The 17,679-nt window shown below is 40.3% G+C and overlaps 1 protein-coding gene across 1 annotated transcript in view; it reads right to left on the bottom strand.

Annotated features, from left to right (window-relative positions):
- Window positions 1-17,679, bottom strand: part of DCHS2 (dachsous cadherin-related 2) — a 300,517-nt gene that overhangs the window by 84,851 nt on the left and 197,987 nt on the right. Inside the window, 2 exon segments of the mRNA XM_070474720.1 lie at window positions 7,148-7,357; window positions 7,567-7,701. Coding sequence (XP_070330821.1) covers window positions 7,148-7,357; window positions 7,567-7,701 — 345 coding nt within the window.

The following is a 17,679-nucleotide window of genomic DNA, read 5'->3' as shown; positions in this document are numbered from 1 at the left end:
TGTGACCGCTGCATGCACCTCACCCCATCTGAAATGGGCTCTGACCTCAGCCCACTGTGACTGCTCCATGCACCTTGCACCATCTGAGATGGGCTCTCACCTCAGCCCACTGTGACCGCTCCATGCACCTCGCCCTGTCTGAGACGGGCTCTGACCTCAGCCCTCCTGCTCCAGCACACCTCGCTCCGTCTGAGATGGGGCTCTGACCTCAGCCCTCCTTCTCCAGCACACCTTGCCCCGTCTGAGACAGGCTCTGACCTCAGCCCTCCTGCTCCAGCACACCTCGCTCCGTCTGAGATGGGGCTCTGACCTCAGCCCTCCTGCTCCAGCACACCTCGCCCCATCTGAGACGGGCTCTCACCTCAGCCCTCCTGCTCCAGCACACCTCGCCCCGTCTAAGATGTGCTCTGAGCTCAGCCCTCCTGTTCCCACCCCACTCTGTGACAATGCAGAATCTCCAGTGTACCTTGGAAAATCCAGGGCTTGCTCCAGGCTCCTATTCTAACCTCTTGTGTCCCATCCCTACCCGTGGCCAAGACAGAAACCTCTATAGCACCAAGGAGATGATAACCTCACTCAAGATTGTGGCTGCAGCCTCTCCAAACCTGGCCCCACCCCTCAACATGGCAGTGACTGCTAGCACATCCCAGGGGAAGACATGGCCCATGATCACTTTCAATCCAGCTCTCCCACCTAATCCACTGGGCATAGGTAGACTGCATGGGGATGATCCAGTACAATGATATGGCTTCAAGACCAAGATGTGTATGTTTTCCTTAATTTCATCAAACAAAATGAAAAGACAGCAGCAGAACATGTGGCAAAGCAAAGAGCAATATAAAACTCTGGGTGAGGGGAAGCCTAACGAGACAGTAATCCATCTGATAAAGGGTTCAAAGCAAAAGTCATAAAAATGTTAATCGAACTTGTGAACATCCTTTTCACAAGGAAAAGGATAGAAAAATACAGTGAGAACTTCAAAAAGAACTAGAAAATATAAAAAAGAACCAATTAGAGATGAAGAATACAATAACTGAACAGATAAATACACTAGAAGGAATTAACTGCAGATTAGGTGATACAGAAAAACACATAAATGACCTGGAAGACAGAACAGTGGAAATCACCTTATCAGAAGAGTAAAAAGAAAAAAGTTCATAAGGATTATTTAAGGGACTTCTGGGCTTCCCTGGTGGCTCAGATAGTAAAGAACCTGCCCTGCAGTGCGGTAGACCTGGGTTTGATACCTGAGTCAGGAAGATCCGCTGGAGAACGAAACAGGCAACCCGCTCCACTGTTCTCGCCTGCAGAATTCAACAAGGGACCGCTAGGAAAATACCAAGCATGCTAACATTAGCATTATAGTAGTCGCAGAGAAAGAGAGACAGAAAGGGGCATAAAGCATTATTTGTTGAAATTATAGCTGAAAATATCACTAACCTGAAAAGGAAACAGATATCCAGGTCCAAGAAGCACAGAGCGGCCTAAACAGGGTGAACTCAAAAAGAGGCTCACACTAAGTCATATCATAATTAAAATGAAAAAAATTTAAAGAGTGAATAAGAGAATTTTAAAGGCAGGAAGAGAAAGAGGCACTTAAAAGGAAACCACTAAAAATATCAGCTGATATCTTATCAGAAATCTTGCAAGCCAGAGGGAGTAGCATGACATATTTAAAGTGCTGAAAGAACCTGCAACCAAGGACACTCTATCCAGCAAGGTTATCATTCAGACTTGAAGGAGAGAGAAAGAGTTTTCCAGACAAGCAAAAACTAAAAGAGGTTGTTACCATTAAACTGGCCTTACAAGAAACATTAAACTGTTTTCTTTAAGTGAAAAAGAAAACCTTATAAAAAGAAATTTTTTAAAATGATATGAAGAAAAAACATACTAATAATTATAAGTATATAGTAAAGACAGTGAATCAACCACATATAAGCAGGCATAAATGTTAAAAGATAAAAATTATAAAATCAAATATAACTATGATAAACACTGAAAGGATACAAATATAAATGTACAATATGATACCAAACCATAAAGTGTGTTGGGAGTAAAATGAAAAAGGTAGAGCTTTCAGGATATGTTTGAATTTAAACAACTATCAATTTAAAACAACTATATATAATTGACATATATATATAGTTAATTGACATATATATAGTCAAACCTCATGGTAACTACAAATCAAAAACCTCCAGTGGACACACAAAGAAACATAAAATAACCCAAATATAAGACTAAGGAAAATCATTAAATTGCAGGGAAGAGACTAGAGAAATGAGAAAAGAACATAGAAAAACTACAAAAAAAAAAAAAAAAAACCCAGAAAACAGTAACAAAATGGCAGTGAGTACATGTCTATCAATGATTACTTTATGTAAATAGATTAAATGCTCCAATCACAGGACATGGGGTGGCTGAATGGATTAGAAAACAAACCCATCTATAATCCTGCCTATAAGAGACTCACTTCAGATCTAAAGACACACACACTTGAAAGTAAAATGATGGAAAAAGATACGCCACACAAATGGAAAATAAAAGAAAACAGATAACAATATTCATATCACACAAAATAGAATTTGAAACAAAGTTTATAGTAACAAAGACGAAGGGCATCATATAATGATAAACAAGTCAAATCAAGAAGATACAACATTCATAAACATAAATGCCCCTAGTACAATAGCACCTAGATATATAAAGCAAATATTAACACACATAGAGGGAGAAACGGACAGGAATACTATAAATATAAAGAAAACCCACTTACATAAATGAACAGTCAGAAAATCAATAAGGGATACATTAGATGATACATTCAACCAGAAGGACTTAATAGGTATTAATATCTACAAATCATTGCATTAAAATTAGAAGAAAACACATTCTTTTTTCAAGTGCACATGGACACTAGATCTCCAGGACAGGTCCCATGCTAAACCACGAAAAATCTTCAATTCATCTAAGAAGATCGAAATCATATCAACCTTGCATCTTTTCTGACTACAGTGCTATGAAACTAGAAATCAATTACAGGAAGGAAACTGGAAAATAAATAAACATGTGGAAACTATACAATATATTACCTGAAAACCAACGGATCAACAAAGAGGAAATTAAAACATAGCTTGACAAAACAAAACAAAACACAACTTCCAAAATCTATGAGACACAGCAAAAGGAGTTCTTAGAGGGAAATTTATAGTTATTCAGGTCTAACTCAAAACACAAGAAATATCTTAAATAGCCTAACTTTCCATCTAAAGGAATTAGAAAAAGAAGTGCAAACAAAGCCCAAAGTCAACAAAAGGACGAGAATAATAAAGAGTGAGAAGTAAATAAAATAGAGACCAAATTTTAAAAAATAGAAAAAGCCTGTTGAAATTAAGAGCTGCTGTTTAAGATAAAGTTGATTAAGATGAGCCAGAAACTCATCAAGAAAATAAGAGAAAATCTAAATAAACAAAATTAGAAATAAAAAAGGAAAAATTACAACCAATATCACAGAGATAATATCATAAAAGAATACTATCGACAACTATACACCAGCAAATTGGACAGCCTAGAAGAAATGGAAGAATGTCTAGAAACATACACTTTTCCAAGATTCAGTCTTGGAAACAAAAACCCTGAACACTGATTACTAGTAGTGAAATTGAATCAATAATCAAAAAACTTCAACAAACCAAAGACCAGGACCACACCAGAATTGGAGAGTTTCTACCAAACAATGGCACCCCACTCCAGCACTCTTGCCTGGAAAATCCCATGGACGGAGGAGCCTGGTGGGTTGCAGTCCATGGGGTTGCTGGGAGGCGAACACAGCTGAGCGACTTCACTTTCACTTTTCACTTTCATGCATTGGAGAAGGAAACGGCAACCCACTCCAGTGTTCTTGCCTGGTAAATCCCAGGGACGGGGGAGCCTGGTGGGCTGCCATCTATGGGGTCACATAGAGTTGGACACGACTGAAGTGACTTAGCAGCAGCAGCAACCAAACATTTAAAGACAAGTTGAAGTCTATCTTTCCTAAACTATACCAAAAATTGAAGAAGAGGGACTTCCAAACTCATTCTATGAAGCCCTGATATCAAAACCAGACAAAGACACTATAAAAAAAAATTACAGGCTGATATTCCTGATGAACATAATGAAAAAATCCTCAACAAAAATTAGCAAACCCAAATTCAACAAATACATAAAAGGGAATTTTTATTCATGATCAAATAAGATTTATTCCAGGGATGCAAGGATGGTTCAGTATCTACAAATCAATCAAGGTGTTACAACACATTAACAAAAGGGAGGATCATCTCGATAGATGCAGAAAAAACATTTGACAGAATTCAACATTCACTTATGATAAAATCTCTTATCAAAATTGGTAAAGAGGAAACTTACTTCAACATAATAAAGGCCATATATGACAAGCCCACAGCTATCATACCAACAATGAAATGCTGAAAACTTTTTCTCTAAGATCAGGAATAAGACAAATATTCCCAATCTCATCATTTCTACTTAACATAGTATTGGGAGTCATGGAGGGGGGCAAAGTGCATGAAGGGGAATCAGGAGAACAAACTACTAGGTATAAAAGAAAGAAGTTACAAGGTTGTAATGGACAGCACTGGCAATACAGTCAGCATTTTAACAATAACTTCATATGGAGTGTACTCAAACACTGAATTATGTTGTACATCTGAAGCTAACAGAAGTATATACTTCAATTCTTAAAATGCCCTTTAATGGGACTTAGATTTAGGATGTCGGAGAAGGCAATGGCAACCCACTCCAGTGTTCTTGCCTGGAGAATCCCAGGGACAGGGGAACCTGATGGGCTGCTATCCATGGGATTGCACAGAGTCGGACACGACTGAAGTGACTTAGCAGCAGCAGCAGATCTAGCATGTAGTCAAGATAGGGAGACATTAAGGTTTAATGGTAACTAGAAACAGGGACTGGATGAAATGACCAGTAGGAGTGTGTCTAGGAGAAAGAAAGAGATATGCCAAAAAGATCCAGAAACTCTAACAAGTCAGAATAAAAAGGACACTGGGAAGGTTTGCCTAGAAAGACAGATAAGAATCAGGAGAAAGTAAGTGGCTTTTGAAGTAAAAGAGAGGCCAAGCATCCAGGGCATGGTGCACAAAGACAGAAAGCAGCACAATCAAGAACTGAAAAAAGATCCAATGCACTTAGCAACAAGATCTTTTGTGTTTTCAACAAGGGTAGTTTCAGCAGAGTGGCTTCAGTGGAATATATATTGCAGCAAGCTAAGAAACTAAAGTGAAATAAAAACATAGAAACTAGAGTGTAGACAACAATTTTTAAGAAATTTGATTGTGAAGGAAAAGAGAGGATGAAGGGAAACATCTATGCTTTTCAGGATAGGAGACTAAAAAACTGATTGGAAAAGCCTATAGTGAGGGAAATGTTGACCATATGAGAAAGGTGAGTGGTCAAAAAGAATGTTCTTGATGCAATGAAAGGGGACTGATGCAGTCTGGGGATTGTTTATACCCAGTCCTCAACAAAATAAATACAATAAATTGAAAGTAAACATTTAGAGAAATTTATAGTAGTATGACATAATAATCTTATGTCTCTGTAATATAGCAATATTTTTTTTTTAAATTGGGGCTTGCATTTTGTATGCCTTTTTTGTCCCAATAATTTATATTTATTGTATTTTACAAAAGTATCAATCACAACAGACTGCAAATTTTAAAAAATACCAACTCTGGTTCTTAGTCACAATTGATTTGGGAAGTTTCAGAAAACAGGTAGACTTTACAGAGAAGGAAGCGTATCCATTCCTCTGCTACAGCAAAGAAAGAGGTAAGAATTGGGCTTATTCTTAAAAATTGGGCTTCTCAAAGTTAGACTGAGGGATTATCATCCTTTTGGATGATAGTATGACAATATATGTGATCATTTAAAATAGATGTGTCCTTGGACAAAATAATCCAGATATATTTATCATAAGGAAATAATTGAGTGTGTTCACTACAACATTTTTATAATAGAGTGTTCAATATCTAAATTAGCACAAAAGGAGATGAGTAAGATAAATCATGTTATAATAGGCATATTAGAAATGCTAATACATGCATATTCAATGACATGAAACATTTACACAATGTATTACTTTTAAAAGGAGATAACAAAACAGAGTATATAAATTATTCAGTAGTATAAGATTGGTGTCTGCATTCACTGAGTCATTGAAAAGTGATTTTCAAAAATATCAAATTACTTATCTCTGCAAGAAATAAGATTTTTGTTTATTACTGTTGTTTTTCATAAATCATATATAAATTCTGCAATTATATATCATTTTATAATCAGGGGAAGTGACAATAAAACCATTCTCATTTTGGAGTAAAATGGGTGGTACATAGAAAACATGGCTTGGTTATGGAAATTTTAGTAAACAGAAAGTGACAGCTTCCAGAGTTAGCCTCACAGCTGTTTTTACACCTTAAAATGGCTTCTCTTCATGCATTATTCTAGCTTCATCTCATTATCATTCTATGTATGCTCTGACATGTGCTACAAAAATAAATTCTCCACTCCTTTTCAGGTAAATAAGATGTGGCCTTCACAAAGCTTGCCATGCTAATCCTTCCATGATTCTGCCAGAATTTTATGTCTCTCTCTGATCCAAAGGGGAAAAATATTACAAAGTTATCTTCTAGTGCAGAAGTTCCTAAAGACCTTGATTTATTTCTGGAGTATTGTGATAGATCTGAAGTGTTTCACTGGTCTGCAGATCTCAGAAAACTGTGTTTCTACTCATGTTCTCTAGGCCTGATTGCTCAAAATAATAAAAATAAGGGGTCATATGAAAAAAGTGAAAATAGGAGAAAAGCTATCTGCTGCATCTGTATATCCTTTAATGTAAATGGATTACTAACAACAAGAGTTGTTGAGGGCAGATATTTGAGGAGTTTGGAGGGCAGTGGATCAGGGTAGCTGGCGGAAGGAGGAGGAGAGGACAGCCGGGGCGCCAATTAGTTCTTAGCAGGTGTGTGTTCTGTAGACACTGAACTATGTACTGAATGCAGAATACTCACCATGACATATGCGCCAACCATGCTGGTATCCTGGAGGGAATTAAAATAAAGATGATACTTACCAATTATATGATACGTGACAGCACCATTGCTGCCAGCATCCATATCAGAAGCCAAAACGGTGTAGACAAGGCCTGGCTCTTGGTTTTCCAGAACCTCTATGTCATCCCTGGGGACAACAATCTCTGGTGCGTGGTCATTCTCATCTCCCACCGTGCAGAGAATCACTGTGGTCCCGGACAGAGAAGGGGCTCCCCCGTCACGCACGAGCACTGACATGGAATAAAAGATGGCACAGATGGCGGCCATTAATTCACACCTAAAACATGCTGCCCCGCCAGACAGCCTCGGACCAAATTAACTGGGTAGCACGGGGTCAATAATATTTTATTTAAAGACACCCTACTGAAATGTAAAATTTCACCTCTCAACTGCCTGCGGCCTGCTTCTGCTTGTTTAGCACAGTCGGCGGATCGCTTACCTCGAAGGGTGAGGACTTCCCGAGCTTCTCTGTCAAGCGTGGTGGCTGTTACTACCTCCCCAGTCTCAGAATTTATCTGGAACAACTTGAATGAAGTTCCTGGCATAATTTCAAACTGAAGCTTGGAATTAATTCCTAAAGGAAAATATAGAGAAAACCTTAACCATCATCCCTTTGAATGCATTCGTCTGTTTCACTTTTTCCTACAAATATGTTAAACCATAAATGAAAAAGGCAAGACATTTAACCTTTAAATTAAAGTCAAAAACAAAAGCCAACTCTTTTGGCTGTCAAAAAATAAAAGCCTCCTGGGTTGAAATGCTTGATTTTCAAGTCTTATGAGACTTCACCACAGTAAATGCTTCAGAATTTCTCCCTTCCGTAAAAATTTCCTCCATTAGGAATATAAACATAGTCCTAATTACTTCTGTTAATACTAATTGTGATTTAATGACACCACTGGAAGCTTGCAGGGCAAATGGCAACTTCTGTAGATGACCCTGTTTGCAGGTCTGTGTCCAGGTTTGTGGCTCTGTTCACTTTCCCGCTCAGGAGGTGAGCACAAAGAGTTACACATGTATGCAGTTTTCTCCATCTTGTTTCCTATTTAGTATTCAGTCTCCTATCTGGACTGAGAAATGTGGTACCACATTACTATGCAGTCTGAAAATAATTCTTCCCATGTTTCTGTGGTTTCATCTCTCCCCTGAGAAAAGTGTCAGGTCATTTCCATCTTTGGTATAAAGATTTCTTATACCAGTAACTTGAACTACTTTATTCCATGATATTGCAGCTTATTGGCACTTCACAGAAGTTCATTTCAATCACTTTCCTAAATTCTTTTCTTAATTGATGAGAATCTAGATTAGATATAGTACTTAACATATGTGATTTACACTTCAATAAAAGATGAAATATGGTTCTTTGGACTTAACAAAAAACCTTCAATTACTCATTTCCATCTTGTTTGTCATAAAAAGTAAATTTTCAGTCACTGTGATCTAGTAGAACTGAAATCTGGAAAAAACGGAATATGCTAGTTTTACACAAGAATACACATGACTTCTTACTATGCGAGTTGAAAGAGAAAGGATATTTGGAATCACCTGCAGGCATTTTAATAACCTTGAGAAAAAAAGGTCTAATAATGTAGGAACCAAATATTTGAAATGATAGAATCAGAGGTCACCAGACTATTTCAGCCTATCATTAGGCATTAAGCATATTATTACATTAATGATTATGTAATAATCAAGTGATTAGTTTGATCTCATAGTGATAACATAACCTTTTCTTTGGTCAAGACAGAATTTTAAAAAATTCCAAATTGTTAAAATTTGCTTTACCCATTTCATCCTACATTATGAAAATGGGGACCATACCATGTTACATCTACTTTCTCTGTTCCTCAAACATTTGGTGAGCATAATTAAGTGCCAAGCACAGTGCTATTTGCCAAAGAGACAGGTGGTGAATCAAAGAGGTATGGCCCTTGCCTTTATGAAGATATCATGGAGAACAGCATCTTCTAATTTTTGGACACTTTTTAAAAAATAAATCTACTCATTTATAATGTGATGTTATTACACATTACATATAAAATTATATATTACATATTATATTATATACTATACATTTTAAAATCCTGACACTTGTCAAACCTAGAAAATGTCTTCACATGTTTAAACATAAACTCAAATTTTTATAGTTTCCCTTCCTCCCATTGGTCTAATTATTCTCTAATGTGCTTTACCATTGTATTCAATACTCCCTTGACTTCCTAGAAACTGTCACATTTTATTGTTCCTATTTTTCTACATTGTTTTATCCCTAACATAACACTCTACTTACCTTCAATCCTCCTAGTATTTTATTAAGAATAAATGAGATCTTTATGTAACTATAGTTTGCACATATGTTTTCAAACTACAAACCGTGCACCCTTCACAACTTAAACAATGTGAAATAAATTGAAAGTATTACACTTGTGTCTTTTTCAGAATTCAATTAATGCCTTGCTTCTTCCTCAATTCAATTCAGCTCAGTTCATTCATTCAATCATGTCCGACTCTTTGCAACTCCAGGGACTGCAGCACACCAGGCTTTCCTGTCCTTCACCAACTCCTGAAGCTTGCTCAAACTCATGCCCATCGAGTCGGTGATGCCATGCAATCTCTCATCCTCTGTCATCTCCTTCTCCTCCTGCCTTCAATCTTTCCCAGCATCAGGGTCTTTTCAAATGAGTCAGTTCTTCGCATGAGGTGGCCAAAGTGTTGGAGTTTCAGCTTCAGCATCAGTCCTTCCAATAAACACCCAGGACTAATCTCCTTTAGGATGGACTGGTTGGATCTCCTTGCAGTCCAAGGGACTCTCAAGAGTCTTCTCCAACACCAGTTCAAAAGGATCAATTCTTTGGCACTCAGCTTTCTTCACAGTCCAACTCTCACTTCCATATATGACCACTGGAAAAAGCATAGCTTTGACGAGATGGACCTTTGTCAGCAAAGTAATGTCTCTGCTTTTTAATATGCTCTCTAGGTTAGTCATAGCTTTTCTTCCATGGAGCAAGCATCTTTTAATTTCATGGTTGCAGGCACCATCTGTAGTGATTTTGGAGCTCCCAAAACAAAGAAAGTCTGTCCCTGTTTCCATTGTTTCTCTTTCCATTTGCCATGAAATGATGGGACCGGGTACCATGATCTTAATTTCTGAATGCTGACTTTTAAGGCAACTTTTTCACTCTCCTCTTTCACTTTCATCAAGAAGCTCTTTTAGTTCTTCTTCACTTTCTGCCATAAGGGTGGTGTCATCTGATTATGGATATTTCTCCCAGCAATCTTGATTCCATCTGGTGCTTCATCCAGCCCGGCAATTTGCACGATGTACTCTGCATAGAAGTTAAATAAGCAGTGTGGCAATAGACAGTCTTGACATACTCTTTTCCCAGTTTGGAAACAGTCCATTATTCCATGTCTGGTTCTAACTGTTGCTTCCTGACCTGCATACAGATTTCTCAGGAGGCAGGTCAAGTGGTCTGGTATTCCCATCTCTTGAAGAATTTTCCACAGTTTGATGTGATCCACACAGTCAAAGGCTTTGGCATAGTCAATAAAGCAGAAATAGATGTTTTTCTGGAACTCTCTTGCTTTTACGATGGTCCAACAGATGTTGGCAATTTGATCTCTGGTTCCTCTGCCTTTTCTAAATCCAGATTGAATATCTGGAAGTCCATGGTTCAAGTACTCTTGAAGTCTGGTTTGGAGAATTTTGAGCATTACTTTGCTAGTGTGTGAGATGAGTGCAATTGTGTGGTTATTTGAACATTCTTTGGCATTGTCATTCTTTGGGATTGGACTAAAAACTGACCTTTTCCAGTCCTGTGGCCACTGCTGAGTTTTCCAAATTTTCTGGCATATTGAGGGCAGCACTTTCACAGCATCATCTTTTAGGATTTGAAATAGCTCAACTGGAACTACATCACCTCCACTAGCTTTGTTCATAGTGATGCTTTCTAAGGCCCACTTGACTTCACATTCCAAGATGTCTGGCTCTAGGTGAGTGATCACACCATCGTGATTATCTGGGTCATGATAATTTTTGTATAGTTTTTTTCATGTCATTTTTGTATAGTTCTTCTGTGTATTCTTGCCACCTCTTCTTAATATCTTCTGCTTCTGTTAAATCCATACCATTTCTGTCCTTTTTTGTGCCCATCTTTGCATGAAATGTTCCCTTGGTATCTCTAATTTTCTCAAAGAGATCTCTAGTCTTTCCCTTTCTATTGTTTTCGTCTATTTCTTTGTACTGATCACTGAGGAAGGCTTTCTTATCTCTCCTTGCTCTTCTTTGGAACTCTGCACTCACATGGGTATATCTTTCTGTTTCTCCTTTGCCTTTCACTTCTTTTTTCAGCTATTTGTAAGGCCTCCTCAGACAACCATTTTGCCTTTTTGCATTTCTTTTTCTTAGGGATGGTCTTGATCCCTGCCTCCTGTACAATCTCATGAACCTCCATCCAAAATTCTTCAGGGACTCTGTTCATCAGATCTGATACCTTGAATCTATTTGTCACTTCTACTATATAATCGTAAGGGGGTTGATTTAGCACATATATGAATTGTCTAGTGGTTTTCCATACTTTCTTCAATTTAAGTCTGAATTTTGCAATAAGGAGTTGATAATCCAAGCCACAGTCAGCTCCCAGTCTTGTTTTTGCTGACTATATAGAGCTTTTCCATGTTTGGCTGCAAAGAATATAATCAATCTGATTTCAGTGTTGATCATCTGGTTATGTCCATGTGTAGAGTCTTCTGTTGTGTTGTTGGAAGAGGGTGTTTGCTATGACCAGTGCATTCTCTTGGCAAAACTCTGTTAGCCTTTGCTTTGCTTCATTTTGCTTCTTCTTCCTCACGGAATAATCCTCCAGAACAAATGCAGCATCATCAAATTTGAGAACAAGGAAATAAAAATCAAATGAGATTAGTTGATCTAATTCCATAATTTTACCAAGAAAACTGGATATCTGCATCTGAAGATATTTAGGGATATACTTAAAACACACCTAGTAAAGGATGAATGTTGTGTGTGTGTGTACACATACATATATCTGCTCTTAAGAGCTCAAGACCTACAGTCTTTTGCTCTTTTACTTTCTCCCAGTCTTGGATACCCTTCCTCAATTCATTTCTTTCCCTATCAAGTCTAGACCCATGAATTAACACTTTAGAAACCTTGCAAATTTCCTCAGGTCTTGTAACTTTTTCCGAAAGAATCCCAGCAAAACCTTAGTTCAGGATCATGTCGACCATCTCTCTGACCTTCTGGAATACCCAGCAAATAATTGGGGCTGGAGAAAGCTTCAGAAAAGCATAGACTGAGGACACTGAAATACCACTTTCATTTGGCAATTTGTCCAATTCTCCTTGGTCACCCTTTGCTATTCAGGTCTTCTACCCAACCACCTACTTACTGGCTGACTCTCACAAACCACTTTCCTTCCTATTTCCCAGAGAAATGGAAGCATCGGGGAAAAAGCTCCCTCAGCTTCTTGCATCTGTACTAAACTCCACCTCTGGCTTTCTGTCTCAACAGCAAAAATAATGCTTCAAACACCCTCTTGAAGTTGTCCTGTCAGTTCTAATCTTTCTCATTTACATTTTCTCTTAAATTATACTCTTCTCGAGCTATAAGGGGCTTCCTGGTGGCTCAGCGATAACAGCTCTCCCCACAGTGTAGGAGATCTGGGTCTGACCCCTGGGTTGGGAAGATCCCCTGGAGGAGGGTACGGAACATACTCTAGTACTCTTGCCTAGAGAATCCCATGGAGAGAGGAGCCTGGAAGGCTACAATCCATAGGGTCACACAGAATCAGACATGATTGAAGCGACTAAGCGGCAGCAGAAGCTAACTGTAAGAAACAAGTTTTCCTTCTCTTTATAGCCAAGTGTCTTTTAAAAATTATTTGCAGCTAGCTTGAAACCACTGCCATATATATTTATTATTTCTACAGTCACCAATAAGCTTCTGGTTATAAAAATCTACTGACCAGGTTTAGCTGACTTATCTTCTCTATAATTTCAGATATTGCTGACTAATTAAAAAAAAAACATGGAAAGGAAGGAACAAAGACAGAGAGGAAGGAAGGAAGAGAAAGGGAAGGGGGAAGAGGAAGGAAGGAATTCATTCCACCTCTTTCCCAGTTCACTGGCTTCAGTTTCCATCCATATGCAGATGACACATATGTACTGAGCTCCAGTTATTTGATTCATTCATTCATTCATGCAACACACATTTATTTACACAACATACATTTACCAAGTGCCAGGCACTGGAAAGATACCACTGAATTATCTTGAGCTATCATTGAGTTGTCTTGGTCCTCAGAATTCCTCTAAGTTCAGTTCAGTTGCTCAGTCGTGTCCGACTCTTTGCATCCCCGTGGACTGCAGCACACTAGGCCTCCCTGCTGCTGTTGCTAAGTCGCTTCAGTCGACTCTATGCGACCCCATAGACGGCAGCCCACCAGGCTGCCCCATCCATGGGCTTCTCCAGGCAAGAACACTGGAGTGAGGTGCCATTTCCTTCTCCAATGCATGAAAGTTAAAAGTGGAAGTGAAGTCGCTCAGTCGTGTCCGACTCTTAGCGACCCCATGAACTGCAGCCCACCAGGCTCCTCCGTCCATGGGATTTTCCAGGTGAGAGTACTAGAGTGGGGTGCCATTGCCTTCTCCACCAGGCCTCCCTGTCCATCACCAACTCCTGGAGTTTACCCAAACTCATGCCCATTGAGTTGATGATGCCATTCAGCCATCTCATCCTCTGTTGTCCCCTTCTCCTCCTGCCTTCAATCTTTCTCAGCATCAGGGTCTTTTCAATGAGTCAGCTTTTTACATGAGGTGGACAAAGTACTGGAGTGTCAGCTTCAATGTCAGTCCTTCCAATGAACATTCAGGACTGATCTCCTTCAGGATGGACTGGTTGGATCTCCTTGCAGTCCAAGGGACTCTCAAGAGTCTTCTCCAACACCACAGTTCAAAAGCATCAATTCTTCAGTGCTCAGCTTTCTTTATAGTCCAACTCTCACATCCATATGTGACTACTGGAAAAACCATAGCCTTGACTAGATGGACCTTTGTTGGCAAGGTAATGTCTCTGCTTTTTAATATGCTGTCTAGGTTGGTCATAACTTTTCTTCCAAGGAGTAAGCGCCTTTTAATTTCATGGCTGCAGTCACCATCTGCAAGGATTTTGGAGCCCCCCAAAAATAAAGTCTGCCACTGTTTCCGCTGTTTCTCCATCTATTCGCCATAAAGGGATAGTGGAGAATTATAGACAGTGTGGTGGAATATGTGAAATCACTGAGGAAGGGGATCAGGGGAGATTTATCACAAGTAGATAATTTGCTCATTTATTATCTCATTCAACAAACCTATAGAGATAGTGAGAGCAGGTGCCAAGGTACCACACTGTGTGCTAAGGATGTAACTGCTGGCAAGAAGACACATTCTCTGCTCTCATGCTACCTACAGTGTAGCACTGGATGCAGATAAGTAAGCAGGCAATTACAATTCCACATGATAAGACATAACTGAGTATGTGTTGCCTTCTGTATAAACTGAGACCCTAAAGATGAATTGGATTTATAAGTAAGAGTGAAGAAAGTAAATGCAATCAAAATAGGAACCAAACCCCATACTGTAGGCTACAAAGTCCCATATGATAGGGGCTCTGCTTATTTCCCCAAGCTCTTCTCATATACTTGTTCTTGGCCCACCAATGTCCCTTCTGTTCTCTGAACATGCTAAGTGTCTTTCTGTTGGGGTCTCTGAAGCTGCTTCTCCTTCTGCCAGCATGTCCTCCATCCTTTATGAGGGGTACTAGTCATTGGTATACTAAATTATTGTGCCTTGGATCTGAAGCCATTCTTCCCTCCTCTGCCCTGCGATGCTGGGGCCGGGGATCCAGATGCCACAGCTGTGTGGGATCTCCTCCGAGCCCCTGTTAGCAGCTGCCATGAAGGGACCCGCAAGGGAGACGGAAGGTCAGAGGAGAGCAGATGGGGCTACTTCTTCCACTTCTCTTACATCCCCTGTCAGCAACGCCATTCTTCCTGGTGTAACAACTGCTCACAACTTTCCGGCTCTTTCGGCACTCCCAGACCAGGCTCTACAAAGCCCTTCTGCTCTTTCTCTTCCTAGGTTCTGATAATCTCATCCTCTTGACTTTGTTTCCCAGAATTAGGGGTGGCAGCTGCCTTCCTATAGTTATTTTTTTCTGGGTTATTTCAGGATTCCTTTTTCACTTACTCAGCCTTCCATACCTGTATTGTAATGGCTGGTTTTCCGGACTACATGTGACTGGTACAGTACTTGGAACAAGAGTGGGTCCCAGGTATCAGGGATTCTGGTACTGGTTTGGTTGTGCCTTTGGCCTTAAAGGCAGTACTGGGCTCCTGCTCAAAGGAAATGAAACATGAGTAATTTATCACTTGCAATGGTATCGCAGGGGCTTCTCAGGTGGTGCTAGTGGTAAAGAACCCACCTGCCAATATGGAGCCATAAGAGACATGGGTTCGATCCCTAAGTCGGGAAGATCCCCTGGAGGAGGGCATGGCAACCCACTCCAGTACTCTTGCCTGGAGAATCCCATGGACAGAGGAGCCTGATGGGCTACAGTCCATAGGGTCACAAAGAGTCAGACACAACTGAAGTGAGTCAGCGTGTGCGCATGTGTGTGCGTGCATGTGCATGCACACACACACTATGGTATCATAATCCATGAAATTACCACCCATGTTTGATTGTGATGAACTGACTATTAAAGGATTCCTATTCCTCAGAGGACCAAATGGTGCTGACCAAGGCCTTGGAATAGTCAAAGGAGTATGGTGTGAACTGGCTATCTCTGAATGCAATGAGAGCTTACAGAAAGAAAATTATAAGCTGAGGCTTTAAAGTCATAGTTTAGGTCATAGTCAAAACAGCTGAAAGCTTCTAAGGAAGTCAATCTCTCTGACTATCAAAACCAAATTGGGCAGCAGATATATAAGGAGTAACTTTTTGGAAGGGAAGATCCACATGAAGACCCACAACTAGAGTCAGATTTCAACATACTGCAGGCAGATCTTAGCATACATGCAAATATGACTCAGTCAGAGAGTTTACAGCTTTAAAAGAGTACCAAGATTTTTCTAACTTATATTGGGATAAATCTGTCCAAAATGTGTGGAAATCAATTCTAAGAATGTGAAACTCAGAAAGATTAAATAGCACTTTGGTTTAGGCTGGATTTATTGATGCAGTGTTCTTACTAGCTATTCTGAATTGGATGTTTTAACTCATATAGCTATGTCCCTTGACAGTTTCTTTTGATTGCTTGTGTCATGAGTGGCCTATCATCATTGAGTTTGAGATGCCAGACCTTCCCCTGCATACTATACAGGAAAGGATCCAAAGGCTTAAAGAAATGGAAAAGAACATTAGGATGGATTTACGTATGACATGCCCACCACCCTCCTCTGACTACATTTACCAACAATTCAGAGGACTGTCCCTTCATAAAGACCACGAGAAGGCCTTGGTTAGAGGGACACAGCATCCCTTACAAGCCCTCTGGTAGTAGCCCTCTGTGCAAGTTGTGGATGATGGTACCACTGGGTCTGGAGGTCACCATTTGAGAATCAACACTCTGAAACTTCCTGGACCAGATAGCAGAGTAGAAGGAAGTTGAGCTCACCTCTTCCCACAAGCCCATCTAAATTACAACTAATTGTTGAACAACCATTGATAAAAGAAGATTGGAACCTACCAGAAAAGATATTCTACATCCAGAGACATAAAGAGCAAACCATAGTGAGATGGTAGGGGCATGAACTTGCAATATAAACAAATCCCATACTCCCCCCCCCAGGATCAGCAACCCACAAACTAGAGAACAGTTTATACCACAGAAGTTCTCCCACAGGAATGAGAGTTCTGGGGCCCATGGCAGGTTCCCAAGCTTGGGGGTCTGGCACAGGGAGGAGTGAGACCCCAGAGCATTTGGCTTCAAAGGGCAATGCGGTTTGAGGGCAGGAACTCATAGGACTGGGGAAAACAGAGACTTCACTCTTGGAGGGCTTGTCCAAGGTCTCATGCACATTGGGACCAAGGACAAAAGTGCCTTCATAACCTGGGCCATAACTACCTGCAGGTCTTGGAGGGTCTCTTGGGGAGGCGGGGGTCGGGGGGGCAGCTGCGACTTATTCTGGGACAAGGACACTGGCGGTGCACACAGTGAGGAGCATTCATCAGCCTGAGCTCTCCTGGAGGCCAACATTTTGGTATTGAGACCTGGTCCCACCCAACAGCCTGCAGGCCCTAGTACTAGGACATCTCAGGCCAAACAACCAGCAGGGTGGGAACACAGCAGACAGGCTGCCTCAAGACCTCCTGAGCTCACAGCTGTCCCCAGATGCACTCCTTGGCATAGCCCTGCCCACCCTGGCCAAGGCCCAGCTCCACCCACCAGTGTAGAGGCACTGCTCCTCCCGCTAGGAACCCTGAACAAGCCTCCAGATCAGCCTCACTCACCAGGGGGCTGACAGTTTTCTTGCCACAAGCAAGAAAACTGACT

The sequence above is a fragment of the Odocoileus virginianus genome, chromosome 12 (assembly GCF_023699985.2).
Source record: "Odocoileus virginianus isolate 20LAN1187 ecotype Illinois chromosome 12, Ovbor_1.2, whole genome shotgun sequence".
Taxonomy (NCBI): domain Eukaryota; kingdom Metazoa; phylum Chordata; class Mammalia; order Artiodactyla; family Cervidae; genus Odocoileus; species Odocoileus virginianus.
This window is presented reverse-complemented; position numbering and strand designations above follow the sequence as displayed.